Source organism: Zea mays, chromosome 4 (genome assembly GCF_902167145.1).
Source record: "Zea mays cultivar B73 chromosome 4, Zm-B73-REFERENCE-NAM-5.0, whole genome shotgun sequence".
NCBI lineage: Eukaryota > Viridiplantae > Streptophyta > Magnoliopsida > Poales > Poaceae > Zea > Zea mays.
The window spans coordinates 77667796-77681817 of record NC_050099.1 but is presented as its reverse complement, the minus strand read 5'-3'; the positions used below and the strand labels follow the sequence as shown (position 1 = coordinate 77681817).

At 59.6% G+C, this 14022-nt stretch overlaps 1 protein-coding gene across 1 annotated transcript; it reads right to left on the bottom strand.

Annotated features, from left to right (window-relative positions):
* Positions 1-12456: 12456 nt before the first annotated feature.
* Positions 12457-14022, bottom strand: LOC103653417 (Putative LOB domain-containing family protein). The gene has a single exon (XM_008680329.2). The coding sequence runs from the start codon at positions 13987-13989 to the stop codon at positions 12736-12738; it is 1254 nt and encodes a 417-aa protein (XP_008678551.2). The 5' UTR covers positions 13990-14022; the 3' UTR covers positions 12457-12735.

Sequence of the window (14022 nt, the reverse complement as noted above, 5' to 3'; positions counted from 1 at the left end):
CACCCGACCTGGGCACGGGACAAACACGAAGGCCGCGGGTTTAACCTCTCACGCCTGTCTCCCCCCGGCTTCTCTTCCCCCCTTCGCGCTCCATCTCGCGCCGACCCATCTGGGATGGGGCACGCGGTGACAATTTACTCGTCGGTCCAGGGACCCCCCGGGTTCGAAACGCCGACAGTTGGCGCGCCAGGTAGGGGTCTGCTGCGTGTCGACGAACAGCTTCCCGTCAAGCTCCAGATGGGCAGTCTCCAGCAACCTTTCTAGCCTAGGACGGTGCTCCGTTTCGGGAGTCTTGAGTTCATGTCCCTCGACTGCAGCTACGACATGATACTCCTTCCCCCGCCGCGCGACAGCGACAATGGCGGCCGACAACCCGCCCGCCGGCGGCGGAATCGACGACGTCTTCCCCACGTGGTGGAAGAACAACATTCGAGCTCGCCCCGTCCCCTCCCTCGTCGACGGAGGAGGAGGCGGGGCAACCAAGGCCAAGCAGGAGGCGGCACCTCGTCGGCTATCGAGCGAGTCGACGGCGCCGGCACCCCAACGGGGGGCACGTCGGACATCGACCTCGCGTCTGAGACGAAGACGAGCGTCGTCTCCCCGCAACACGCCAACCCCAAGCAAACGGACGACACCAGCACGCTCGCGAAGGACGTGCTGGGCGCCACCCTCGTACCTGAGACGACGGTGCTGTCTGCTCCAGACGTGACTTCGTCACCGCCCGTCGACCAAGAGGTACCGACCGATTCCCATCTCTCGTCTTTTGGATTCAGCCTCGACCCACCAAGCGACTTCGCTTTGGCGGACGCTCTCATAGAGGCGAGTCCAAACCCTCTGGGGTATCGTATGCGGTCACCCTGGGACCGGCTGACGGCCGTCTCGACCTACGGGCCCTCGGGGTCCGAGGAAGATGACGGGCCCAATTTCTGTTGGGATTTCTCCGGACTTGGTAACCCCAGTGCCATGCGGGACTTTATGACCGCGTGCGACTACTGCCTTTTCGACTGTTCCGACGGTAGCCGCAGCCTCGGCGACGAGGACTGCGGTCCAAGTCGTGAATGTTTCCACGTCGATCTAGGGGATCCCGACGAAGGCAACCATCTTGGTATGCCGGAGAACGGTGATCTCCCTAGGCCTGTGCCTTGCGTTGACATCCTTCGGGAGCTAGCTGTGGTCCCCGTCCCGGCGGGGGGTCATGACCCACAGCTCGAGCAAATCCGCGAGATGCAGGCCTGGCTCGACGAGGGAGCGGGAACACATGAGCCGTTCCGCCAGGACAATGGGCAGGAATGGGCGGGCCAACCTCTGGCCGGAGAAGTGTGTCATCTACCCCAGGGTATCCAGCACCGCGTCGCCGACGATGTCAGGGTAAGGCCACCACCGGTTTCCAGTGGGGTCGGCCAGAACTTGGCTGCAGCGGCAATACTTCTCCGCGCGATGCCGGAGCCATCTACCACCGAGGGGCGGCGTATCCAGGGAGAGCTCAAGAATCTCCTGGAGGACGTCGCGGTCCGACGGGCCGAAAGCTCTGCCTCCCGAAGGCAGGGGTACCCCTCGGAACATCGCGCCGCGACTTCCCGGTTCATGCGGGAAGCCTCGGTCCACACCGGGCGCACGCGCAACACAGCGTCTGCGGCACCGGGTCGCCTCGGCAACGAGCACCATCACCGCAACCGTCGGACCCACCTCGACGAGAGGGTGCGCCGAGGCTACCACCCCAGACGTGGGGGACGCTACGATAGCGGGGAGGATCGGAGTCCCTCGCCCGAACCACCCGGTCCGCAGGCTTTCAGCCGCGCCATACGACGGGCGCCGTTCCCGACCCGGTTCCGAACCCCGACTACTATCACAAAGTACTCGGGGGAGACGAGGCTGGAACTATGGCTCACGGACTACCGGCTGGCCTGCCAACTGGGTGGAACGGACGATGACAACCTCATCATCCGCAACCTCCCCCTGTTCCTCTCCGATACCGCTCGGGCCTAGCTGGAGCACTTGCTTCCGGGGCAGATCTCCAATTGGGACGACCTGGTCCAAGCCTTCGCCGGCAATTTCCAGGGCATGTACGTGCGCCCTGGAAACTCCTGGGATCTCCGAAGCTGCCGCCAGCAGCCGGAAGAGTCTCTCCGGGACTACATCCGGCGATTCTCGAAGCAGCGCACCGAGCTGCCCAACGTCACCGATTCGGATGTCATCGGCGCGTTCCTCGCCGGCACCACCTACCGCGACCTAGTGAGCAAGCTGGGTCGCAAGACCCCCACCAGGGCGAGCGAGCTGATGGACATCGCCACCAAGTTCGCCTCTGGCTAGGAGGCGGTTGAGGCCATCTTCCGAAAGGACAAGCAGCCCCAGGGCCGCCCACCGGAAGATGTCCCCGAGGCGTCAACTCAACGCGGCGCCAAGAAGAAAGGCAAGAAGAAGTCGCAAGCGAAATGCGACGCCGCCGATGTGGACCTTGTCGCCGCCGCCGAGTACAAGAACCCTCGGAAACCTCCCGGGGGTGCCAACCTCTTCGACAAGATGCTCAAGGAGCCATGCCCCTATCACCAGGGGCCCGTCAAGCACACCCTTGAGGAGTGCGCCATGCTTCGGCGCCACTTTCACAAGGCTGGGCCACCCGCGGAGGGTGGCAGGGCTCGCGACGACGATAAGAAGGAAGATCACAAGGCAGGAGAGTTCCCCGAAGTCCGCGACTGCTTCATGATCTACGGTGGGCAAGTGGCGAACGCCTCGGCTCGGCACCGCAAGCAAGAGTGTCGGGAGGTCTGCTCGGTAAAGGTGGCGGTGCCAGTCTACCTAGACTGGTCCGACAATCCCATCACCTTCGACCAAGCCGACCACCCCGACCGCGTGCCGAGCCCAGGAAAATACCCGCTCGTTGTCGACCCCGTCATCGGCAACGTCAGGCTCACCAAGGTCCTCATGGATGGAGGCAGTAGCCTCAACATCATCTACGCCGAGACCCTCGGGCTCCTGCGGATCGATCTGTCCTCGGTCCGGGCAGGCGCTGCGCCTTTCCACAGGATAATCCCCGGGAAACGCGTCCAGCCCCTCGGACAACTCGATCTACCCGTCTGCTTTGGGACGCCCTCCAACTTCCGAAGGGAGACCCTCACGTTCGAGGTGGTCGGGTTCCGAGGAACCTACCACGCAGTGCTGGGGAGACCATGCTACGCCAAGTTCATGGTCGTCCCCAACTACACCTACCTCAAGCTCAAGATGCCGGGCCCCAACGGGGTCATCACCATCGGCCCCACGTACCGACATGCGTACGAATGCGACGTGGAGCGCGTGGAGTATGCCGAGGCCCTCGCCGAATCCGAGGCCCTCATCGCCGACCTGGAGAGCCTCTCTAAGGAGGCGCCAGACGTGAAGCGCCACGCCGGCAACTTCGAGCCAGCGGAGACGGTTAAATCCGTCCCTCTCGACCCCAGCAACGACGCCTCCAAGCAGATCCGGATCGGCTCCGAGCTCGATCCCAAATAGGAAGTAGTGCTCGTCGACTTCCTCCGCGCAAACGCCGACGTTTTCGCGTGGAGTCCCTCGGACATGCCCGGCATACCGAGGGATGTCGCCGAGCACTCGCTGGATATCCGAGCTGGAGCCCGACCCGTGAAGCAATCTCTGCGCTGATTCGACGAAGAAAAGCGTAGAGCCATAGGCGAGGAGATCCATAAGCTAATGGCGGCAGGGTTCATCAAAGAGGTATTCCATCCCGAATGGCTTGCTAACCCTGTGCTTGTGAGAAAGAAAGGAGGGAAATGGAGGATGTGTGTAGACTACACTGGTCTAAACAAAGCATGTCCGAAAGTTCCATACCCTCTACCTCGCATCGATCAAATCGTGGATTCCACTGCTGGGTGTGAAACCATGTCTTTCCTCGATGCCTACTCGGGGTATCACTAGATCAGGATGAAAGAGTCCGACTAGCTCGCGACTTCTTTCATCACACCCTTCGGCATGTACTGCTATGTTACCATGACGTTTAGTTTGAGGAATGTGGGTGCAATGTACCAACGGTGCATGAACCACGTGTTCGGCGAACACATTGGCTGAACGGTCGAGGCCTACGTCGATGACATCGTAGTCAAGACGAGGAAAGCCTCCGACCTCCTTTCCGACCTTGAAGCGACATTCCGATGTCTCAAGGCGAAAGGCGTGAAGCTCAATCCCGAGAAGTGTGTCTTCGGGGTTCCCCGAGGCATGCTCTTGGGGTTCATCGTCTCCGAGCGGGGCATTGAAAGGCGTACAGAGGGTCACGGGATGCCTTGCGGCTCTGAGCCATTTCATCTCGCGCCTCGGCGAAAGAGTCTTGCCTCTATACCGCCTCTTAAGGAAGGCCGAGTGCTTCACTTGGACCTCGGAGGCCGAAGAAGCCCTCGGGAACCTGAAGGCGCTCCTCACGAACGCACCCATCTTGGTGCCCCCCGCTGCCGGAGAAGCCCTCTTGATCTACGTCGCCGCGACCACTCAGGTGGTTAGCGCCGCGATCGTGGTTGAGAGACGAGAAGAGGGGCATGCATTGCCCGTCCAGAGGCCAGTTTACTTCATCAGTGAGGTATTGTCCGAGACCAAGATCCGCTACCCACAAATCCAGAAGCTGTTGTACGCGGTGATCCTAACACGGCGGAAGTTGCGACACTACTTCGAGTCTCATCCGGTAACTGTGGTGTCATCCTTCCCCCTAGGGGAGATCATCTAGTGCCGAGAGGCCTCGGGTAGAATTGCAAAGTGGGCGGTGGAAATCATGGGCGAGACGATCTCGTTCGCCCCTTGGAAGGCCATCAAGTCCTAGGTCTTGGCGGACTTTGTGGCTGAATGGGTCGACACCCAGCTCCCAACGGCTCCGATCCAACCGGAACTCTGGACCATGTTTTTTGACGGGTCGCTGATGAAGACAGGAGCAGGCGCAGGCCTGCTCTTCATCTCGCCCCTCGGGAGGCACCTACGCTACGTGCTACGCCTCCACTTCCCGGCGTCCAACAATGTGGCTGAGTATGAGGCTCTGGTCAACGGGTTGCGCATCGCCATCGAGCTAGGGGTCCAACGCCTCGACGCTTGCGGCGACTCGCAGCTCGTTATCAACCAAGTCATGAAGAACTCCCACTGCCGCGACCTGAAGATGGAAGCCTACTGCGATGAGGTTCGGCGCCTGGAAGACAAGTTCTACGGGCTCGAGCTCAACCACATCGCCCGACGCTACAACGAGACTGCGGACGAGCTGGCTAAAATAGCCTCGGGGCGAACAACGGTTCCCCCGGACGTCTTCTCCCGAGACCTGCATCAACCCTCCGTCAAGACCGACGACACGCCCGAGCCCGAGAAGGCCTCGGCCCAGCCTGAGGTACCCTCGGTCCCCGAGGGTGAGGCACTGCGCATCGAGGAGGAGCGAAGCGGGGTCACGCCTAATCGAAACTGGCAGACCCCGTACCTGCAATATCTCCACCGAGGAGAGCTACCCCTCGACCGAGCCGAAGCTCGGCGGTTGGCGCGGCGGGCCAAGTCGTTCGTCTTGCTGGGAGACGAGAAGGAGCTCTACCACCGCAGCCCCTCAGGCATCCTCCAGCGATGCATTTCCGTCGCCGAAGGCCAGGAGCTCTTACAAGAGATACACTCGGGGGCTTGCGGCCATCACGCAGCACCTCGAGCCCTTGTTGGAAACGCCTTCCGACAAGGTTTCTACTGGCCGACGGCGGTGGCCGACGCCACGAGAATTGTCCGCACCTGCGAAGGGTGTCAGTTCTATGCAAGGCAGACCCACCTGCCCGCTCAGGCTCTGCAGACCATACCCATCACCTGGCCGTTTGCTGTCTAGGGTCTGGACCTCGTCGGCCCCTTGTAGAAGGCACCCGGGGGCTACACGCACCTGCTGGTCGCCATCGACAAATTCTCCAAGTGGATCGAGGTCCGACCCCTAAACAGCATCAGGTCCGAACAGGCGGTGGCGTTCTTCACCAACATCATCCATCGCTTTGGGGTCTCGAACTCCATCATCACCGACAATGGCACCCAGTTCCCCGGCTCAAAGTTCCTGGACTTCTGCGAGGATCACCACATCCGGGTGGACTGGGCCGCCGTGGCTCACCCCATGACGAATGGGCAAGTAGAGCGTGCCAACGGCATGATTCTGCAAGGACTCAAGCCTCGGATCTACAACGACCTCAACAAGTTCGGCAAGCGATGGATGAAGGAACTCCCCTCGGTGGTCTGGAGTCTGAGGACGACGCCGAGCCGAGCCATGGGCTTCACACCGTTCTTTCTAGTCTATGGGGCCGAGGCCATCTTGCCCACAGACTTAGAATACGGTTCCCCGAGGACGAGGGCATACGCCGACCAAAGCAATCGAGCTAATCGAGAAGACTCACTGGACCAGCTGGAAGAGGCTCGGGACATGGCCTTACTACACTCGGCGCGGTACCAGCAGTCCCTGCGACGCTACCACGCCCGAGGGGTTCGGTCCCGAGACCTCCAAGTGGGCGACCTGGTGCTTCGGCTGCGACAAGACGCCCGAGGGCGGCACAAGCTCACGCCTCCCTGGGAAGGGCCGTTCGTCATCGCCAAAGTTCTGAAGCCCGGGACGTACAAGCTGGCCAACAGTCAAGGCGAGGTCTACAGCAACGCTTGGAACATCCGACAGCTACGTCGCTTCTACCCTTAAGATGCTTTCAAGTTGTTCGTATACCTCGTTCACACGCAAAGTTTAGTCATCAAGGAAGGGTCAGCCTTGCCTCGGCAAAGCCCGACCCTCCCTCGGTGGCTAAAAGGGGGGAACCCCCTCTGCGTCAAAATTTTCCTCGGAAAAAGATCTTTTCTGCCAGAATGTCTTTCGTGCTTTTCGACTACTTCGAAAGTGGATCCTGAAAACGACGGAGTACACGTAAGCAGCTAAGGCTGACCGAGTTGAGGGACTCCTACGCCTCTGGGATACGGATACCTCACTCATCACCTTCTGCGATAAGTAACTCGCGCTCGGATAGGTGATTCTGCAGACCGAACAAGTCTTCACGCTCGAAAGCTCCTCTGCCGAAACGATTTTCCGGGCCTTCTCGACTGCGTTGGTGACAGAACCCTATGGACGAGTAAGAGTGCGCGTAAGCGGCAAGGCCGACCGAGCCGAGGGATTCCTACGCCTCCGGGATACGGATACCTCACTCATCACCTTCCGTGAAAAGTAACTCTCGCTCGGACAAACAATTTTGTTACCGACAAATAAGTCCAGATACTCGGAACGAGAGGAAAGGAAACGTAGCTTTACAACATGACGATGGTATGTTTGGGCCTCGGCGGCCGCAGAAAACATACACACACTACAAGATAATCCGACCCTGCAGGCTCGGATCGTGACAGTTAAAGGGAACAACAGCACCCTCGGCGTCATCTACACCTTCGGCGGGGTCTGACCTAGTTTCGGACGGCGATGCGGTTGGAGGATCCCCATTCAGAATGACGACATCAACACCACGCCCGGGCCAGCGCCGACAGGGTCATCTCCAGGAATCCGGCTCGAGCAGACGGCTCGGTCGGCCACCCCGAGGCCACAGCCAGCTGTCCCCCGAGGACATCAGCCCGGCCCGTGGCCTCGGCAACTCAACTCCGGCGTCGGTCCCGCTAGTGGACGACCCGGCCAGGCTCCGGCCGACCAGGTCTTCTTTTCGAGCCAACTCCGCCTCTGTCCGTGCTGACACTGCTACCTCCGGCTTCGGCTCGTCGAAGAGCGGCCGAGGGTCCCTTTAACTAAGCAAGAGAAGCCTCGGACAGCAAGGCCGACCGAGCCGAGGGACTCCTACGCCTCCGGGATACGAATACCTCACTCGTCACCTTTGCACGAAGTGACTCACGCTTGGAGAAGCGGTTCAGATAGCCGACAGGCGAGTCTTAGTGCTCGAAATGAGGAAAAAACACGGCTCCGTGCTGAAAATACATACATGTTCAGGCCCCGACAGCCACAATGAACAAGACACCGGCATTCAAGGTGCCATTACAAACGGAACTCCGGTTCCACCTCCGCAGGTACGAACAACCCCACACGATTGGGGGGGCCTGCGGAGCAACATAAGGCCGTAGAGTTGGAGGTCAGTCCGCGGGCGGCACCGGCTATCTCGTCGGCGGAGAAACCTCTTCCGGCTGCCGTGGCGGAAGGCGGCACCGGAAGCGGCTCCGAAGCCACTCGGGTCAGAGAGCCGGGCACGCGGCAGCTGCCAGCGCCACGAACGGCGAACGCCCTTCCCCCCGATCACTGAGGGAAGGAGCGAGTCGCCGCCCACGCAGGGACCGACCCCAACTCGGCGCACTCCCCTCCCCAGCACTGATGATGAACATCCTTGAAGCTGAGGGAGGGGCAGAGGTCGCAGCCCGGCTTGCTTCCCCCCACCCAGGAGCTGGTGGTCACCGTCTTGGGTGACCACCGGCGAGGGGGTGCGGCCGGGCTGCCTGATGAAAATCCTTGAAGCCGAACGATGGATGAAAGGTACCAACTTCCGCAAAGTTGCGTTCCTCCAACGACAAGGCGGAAGGATTGCGGGAGTTCCCCATCCGGGGGCTCGGAAGGTGGAAAGGCGCGATGCATAAGGGAGCACAAAGACATGGTCGCCTTTCAAGGGGATCACCCTCCTTTTAAAGGCGACTCTCCCCACTTGCATCCTCAGCCATCGCGGGCTGAGTCTTCTACGACACGCTCCAAGGTCCTCCCCCCTACGGCACAGGGGCTGGGTCCCGCGCGTCATGCAAGCTGGCCCAGGGCAGAAGAAGCCAAACCGCCGCGCGCGGTGCATGCAACTGCCCAGCGGTTAGAAGCATTCCTCCACTTTCGCCCAGACCAGCGGGTGAAAGCGTGGACAACCATGCAGGCGGCATGCAACCGCGCCAAGTGGACGCACCTCTTCGACTCCAACGCACCCAGCATGGAGGCCCAGGCTCACACGTCATGCAACCGGCGCGCCGGTTGCTACGTGCGAGCAACTGCACCGCCACTCGCGCCACTACCGCGCCTCCTCGACTGCGGAACCAGTACCACGACTCGAGGCAACCCTACGTGTGACCCAATAGTGCCAGCCAGGCGCGACGATCAATACGGCCAAAAATGGGCCGGCAGTAATGGCGGTGGCAGGCCGGCGGAAGCAGCAGTCACGTCGTCAGCCAAGCTTACGTCCCATCCAGGGACAGCAAGGGAACCCTCTCCCACGGCGTGAAGACGGCACGCCCGTGTTCCGTTCCTCGAACGGCTCACGCACGCGCAACGGCTGCCCCGCGAACCACTCGCCCCGTCACATTAACTCCGCGGCGGGACAGGCGGCACCTTTGGCAGGAGAAGCGAGCGACGCTTCACCTTCGCCATAATGACCGCGTCAAAAAAGGTGCGCCACGTCATCTCGATTTCGTATTTTTTCCTTTTTCCTCTTTCTCTCTCTTACAACAGGGACCGGGAAAGGGGGATACCCCGAAAGGGATCCTTCTCCGCGAAGGAATTGGGCCCCGAGCCCCCCTACTGATCAGAGGTTCGAAGGCTGACTCCTCGGAGGGTTTCAACAGCCGCCTCAGAGCGCTCAGGTTCCGCGCCCACTACTGGTCAGAGGTTCGAAGGCCGGCCCCTCGGAAGGGTTCAATGGCCGCCTCAGGCCACTCGGGCTCCACGCCCACTACTGATCAGGGGTTCGTAGGCTGGCCCTCGAAGGGTTCACAACCGCCTCAGACACAGAGCGAGGGATGACCCTGGGTACGTTTGATACATAACCAAGGCTCGGGCTACGCTCCCGAGGTACCCTAGGACATTTCCGAGACCAGCGGGAACGATCTTGTAACGGAATCCCATCAGAGGGAGGCATCGAACCCTCGGACCCCGTCAAAAGGGGACCGGGTCCGGCAGATCACCCGCAGGTACTTTTGGAGCGCGCCTCCGGGCCTCTAGCCGACCCCTAACAAATGGGGCACGGGCGTCCACTCGGATTACCCGTCAGCAGCTCACTGGAGACACCATGTTCGGCGCCCTCCGAGGGCAACATGGCGCTTTCCCCCCCCCTCTTCCTTGCGGAAAGGCGACGCAGGGGCATATGTAAAAAAGTCGAGTCTATCCTTGACCGTCCTCTCGCCCTATGCGGAGGCTCGGGGGCTGCTCTCGCAAACCCGGCTCCGGCCAAACCGTTGACAGTGTCAACATACCAGCCCGAGAACATGGGACCCGACCGTGCACCCGGGCTACGGCCAGCTCGCATGAGGGAACAACCAGACCGCCCGAAGCATTGCGAAATGCATTAAGACCTCGAAGGAGTCAAACCACTCCTCCGAGGCCTTGGGGGCTACACCCGGCGAATGCGCTCGCGCGCACCCACCGGAACAAAACGCAACCGAGAGAGGTTGGTCCCCTTGCAAAAAAGTGCGACAAAAGCCTCCAAGCGAGTATTAACACTCCCTTCGAGGCTCGGGGGCTACTGTCGGGGACCATAATTAGGTGTACCCTCAAGACTCCTAAATCTCAGCTGGTAACCCCCATCAGCACAAAGCTGCAAAGGCCTGATGGGTGCGATTAAGTCAAGGATCGGTCCATTCGAGGGACGCGATCACGCCTCGCCCAAGCCCAGCCTCGGGCAAGGGCAGCCGACCCCGGAGGATTTACGTCTCGCCCGAGGACCCCCTCCAGCAACGGACACGCCTTCGGCTCGCCCGAGGCCCAGTCTTCACCAAGAAGCAACCTTGGCCAAGTCGCCACGCCAACCGACCAAATCGCAGGGGCGTTTAATGCAAAGGTGGCCTGACACCTTTATCCTGACGCGCGCCCTCCAGTTGACAGAGCCGAAGTGACTGTAGTCACTTCGCCGCTCCACTGACCGGCCTGACAAGAGGACAGCGCCGCCTGCGCCGCTCTGACTGCCGTGCCACTCGACAGAGTGAGGCTGACAGCTGCCAAGTCCGGCCTCAGGCGCCATAGGAAACTCCGCTTCGCCCGACCCCAGGGCTCGGACTCGGGCTCAGCCCCGGAAGACGACGAACTCCGCTTCGCCCGACCCAGGGCTCGGACTCGGGCTCAGCCCCGGAAGACGACGAACTCCGCTTCGCCCGACCCCAGGGCTCGGACTCGGGCTCAGCCCCGGAAGACGACGAACTCCGCTCCGCCCGACCCTAGGGCTCGGACTCGGGCTCAGCCCCGGAAGACGACGAACTCCGCTTCGCCCGACCCCAGGGCTCGGACTCAACCCTGGCCTCAGCCGACGGTCTCCGCCTCGCCCGACCTAGGGGCTCGGACTCGACCTCGGCCTTGGAAGACAGACTCGACCTCGACCTCGGAGGAGCCTCCACCTCGCCCAACCCAGGGCTCGGACCGACCACGTCAACAGGAGGCGCCATCATTACCCTACCCCAAGCTGACTCAGGCTACGGGGAACAAGACCGGCGTCCCATCTGGCTCGCTCCGCTAAACAAGTAATGATGGCGCCCCGCACGCTCTATGACGACGGCGGCTCTCAGCCCCCTTACGGAAGCAAGAGGACGTCAGCAAGGACTCAACAGCCCCGACAGTTGTCCTTCCGCCAGGATCCAGCGCTCCTCCGACGGCCACGACACCACACGAACCGGGTGCCAAAACCTCTCCGGCTGCCACGATGGCATGTACTTAGGGCACTAGCTCTCCTCCGCTAGACACGTTAGCACACTGCTACACCCCCTATTGTACACCTGGATCCTTTCCTTACGCCTATAAAAGGAAGATCCAGGGCCCTCTTACGAGGGTTGGCCGCGCGGAAAAGGACGGGACGACGCTCGCGCAGGGCCGCTCGCTCCCTCCTGCGTGGACGCTTGTAACCCCCTACTGCAAGCGCACCCGACCTAGGCGCGGGACAAACACGAAGGCCGCGGGTTTCACCTCTCACGCCTGTCTCCCCCCGGCTTCTCTTCCTCCCTTCGCGGTCCGTCTCGCGCCGACCCATCTGGGCTGGGGCACGCGGTGACAATTTACTCGTCGGTCCAGGGACCCCACGGGTTCGAAACGCCGACAAAAGGTGACTGCAAATATATAAGTACTTCTTTCTAGTTTACATGGAATGCAAGTCCTATATGGTTATATATAATAACTATAAATAAATATAAAGATTTTATAATTGTTTCAATTTTAGGACTAGAGCAGTTGTTCTCCGAGAGAACTCTCTTATTAGTAGGGTTCTTACACTTGCATACTGTTTAACAAATATTTTATTTGTATAGCGTATTCTTTGTTGGAAATCGCAATATACGGAAAAGTTTTGACCATTTACTCGTGATAGGTTCAGATCCGAGCCAAACATGATAGGTTCATAAAAATTGAAAAGAAAAAAAAGAAGCCAATCACTGTTAGACTACCGTGGATACTACCGTTATATAAACCGATACTGATTAGGGTGGTAACGGATCTTGATTCAAATGCTTCTTTACAAAATAGTAGAGATCTAAATAATTTTTAGTTAAAAAATAAATAGAAATAAAATTCGATCATAATTCGATCTGATTCTTAAATCTTATAATGTAAAATTTAGAGCACAGTGTCACCTCTAATCATGATAAGATACAAAGATCATGATCCATTATTAATCCTTACCCTGCAAGATAATTACATTATGAAATTTCCATAAGCTTAAGCTATTTATATTATTAGTACAAACTGTCGTTAAAATTCTAGCCTGATTTATATATAGTCTTTTTGTGCTTATAATTCTTAAAAACGAGTCTGGTGGATCTTTCGGTGGACCAAAAAAACCTCTAATATCTCTATTATCAGAACGATGAAAAGCCTAGCCCTAGTCTGCAGTGCGATGACTCAGCTGCCATTTGTGGTGTGGAGACATTGACATCGACGTTGGCGTTCATGCCCATCGCCTTGATATCGACGCCGCCGATGCCGGCATTCACATCCACCGTCTTGGTGTCCATGTCAACCTCGGCGCACACGTCCACCACCTCCTGTCGCATGTCAAACGCGTCGTCGACGAGTGCGGCCGCTTTAATCTCGAAATAATCCTTGTGGTCAATCTGGCAGTTCTCGTCGAAGTGCTGATGATGTCTCATTTCGTCAGCCCCCGCCGGAGTCAGATCCACTTTGTCGACGGCGGCACAGCTATCATTAAAATGGAACTGTTGCATGTTGTCGAGGTTTATGTAATAGTCAAAGACCTGGTGTTGTTGCCCGCCGTGATCATCCTTGTTGGGGCCGTGGCCTCCACCGTGGTTGTTCTTGTAGAGTGCGTAAACCACCTCTTGCTGAGCGTTGTGGAAGAGCGGCTGCTTGGATGACGCGGTGTAGTCGAGGCCAACCGTGCCGCCGCCTTGATCCGGTGGCATCGTGGTAGCAGCCTGGCGGAAGAGCGCCAGTCTTTGGACCATGGCGGAGTGCTCGGCCATCTCAATCTGGAGCTGGCGCTCGAGGCTGAGGATGAGGTGGTAGCAGCCGCCGACGGGGTCCTGTGCGCGCATGTCCGACTGGAAAATCAGAGTGGCCATAGCGTTGGCGGAGAGCTCCGGACTGGTGTTCTCCAGCGTCTTAAGGATCTTTCGGACGCCGAAGAGACGGTGCGAGTTGAGGAAGCGCTCCTGCTGATCCGCAGGGAAGTAGGGCGCGAGTGGGCAGTCCGTGTTGCACTTGCGCCGTTGGTACTTGCACGCCGCGCACGCCTGGTTCGTGCACCCGCTTCCGCTTCCGCCGCCGCTGCCTGTGCCTCCGGTGGTGCTGGGTCCGCGAGGGGGGCTGCTCGTGGAATGCGGGGAGGAGGAACGCGCGTTGCTGGTGCTTTGGTTTGAGGAGGGCGATATGATTGCAGTGGACCCGGTGCTCGTACCGGTGGTGGTAATATGCAGTTGGGGCTGGGAGGCGGCCGCGGCTGGGGATACTGAGGAGGTCATTGTCTCGCCGCGCGCGCGCCAGATGGCACAGGCGGCGGCAATGGCGATCGTCGTGCTACCACGCACCACACCGAGGTCGGGGGCGTCGTCGTCGTAGGAATAGGAGAGGGACCGCGGGATAACCGCGCCCATTAATTAGCCTCCGTTTGCTTCGTCATCATACCT

Bases quoted from the DNA above. Each gene is read 5' to 3' on its own strand.
- LOC103653417 (XM_008680329.2), bottom strand. From the start codon at position 13,989: ATGGGCGCGGTTATCCCGCGGTCCCTCTCCTATTCCTACGACGACGAC.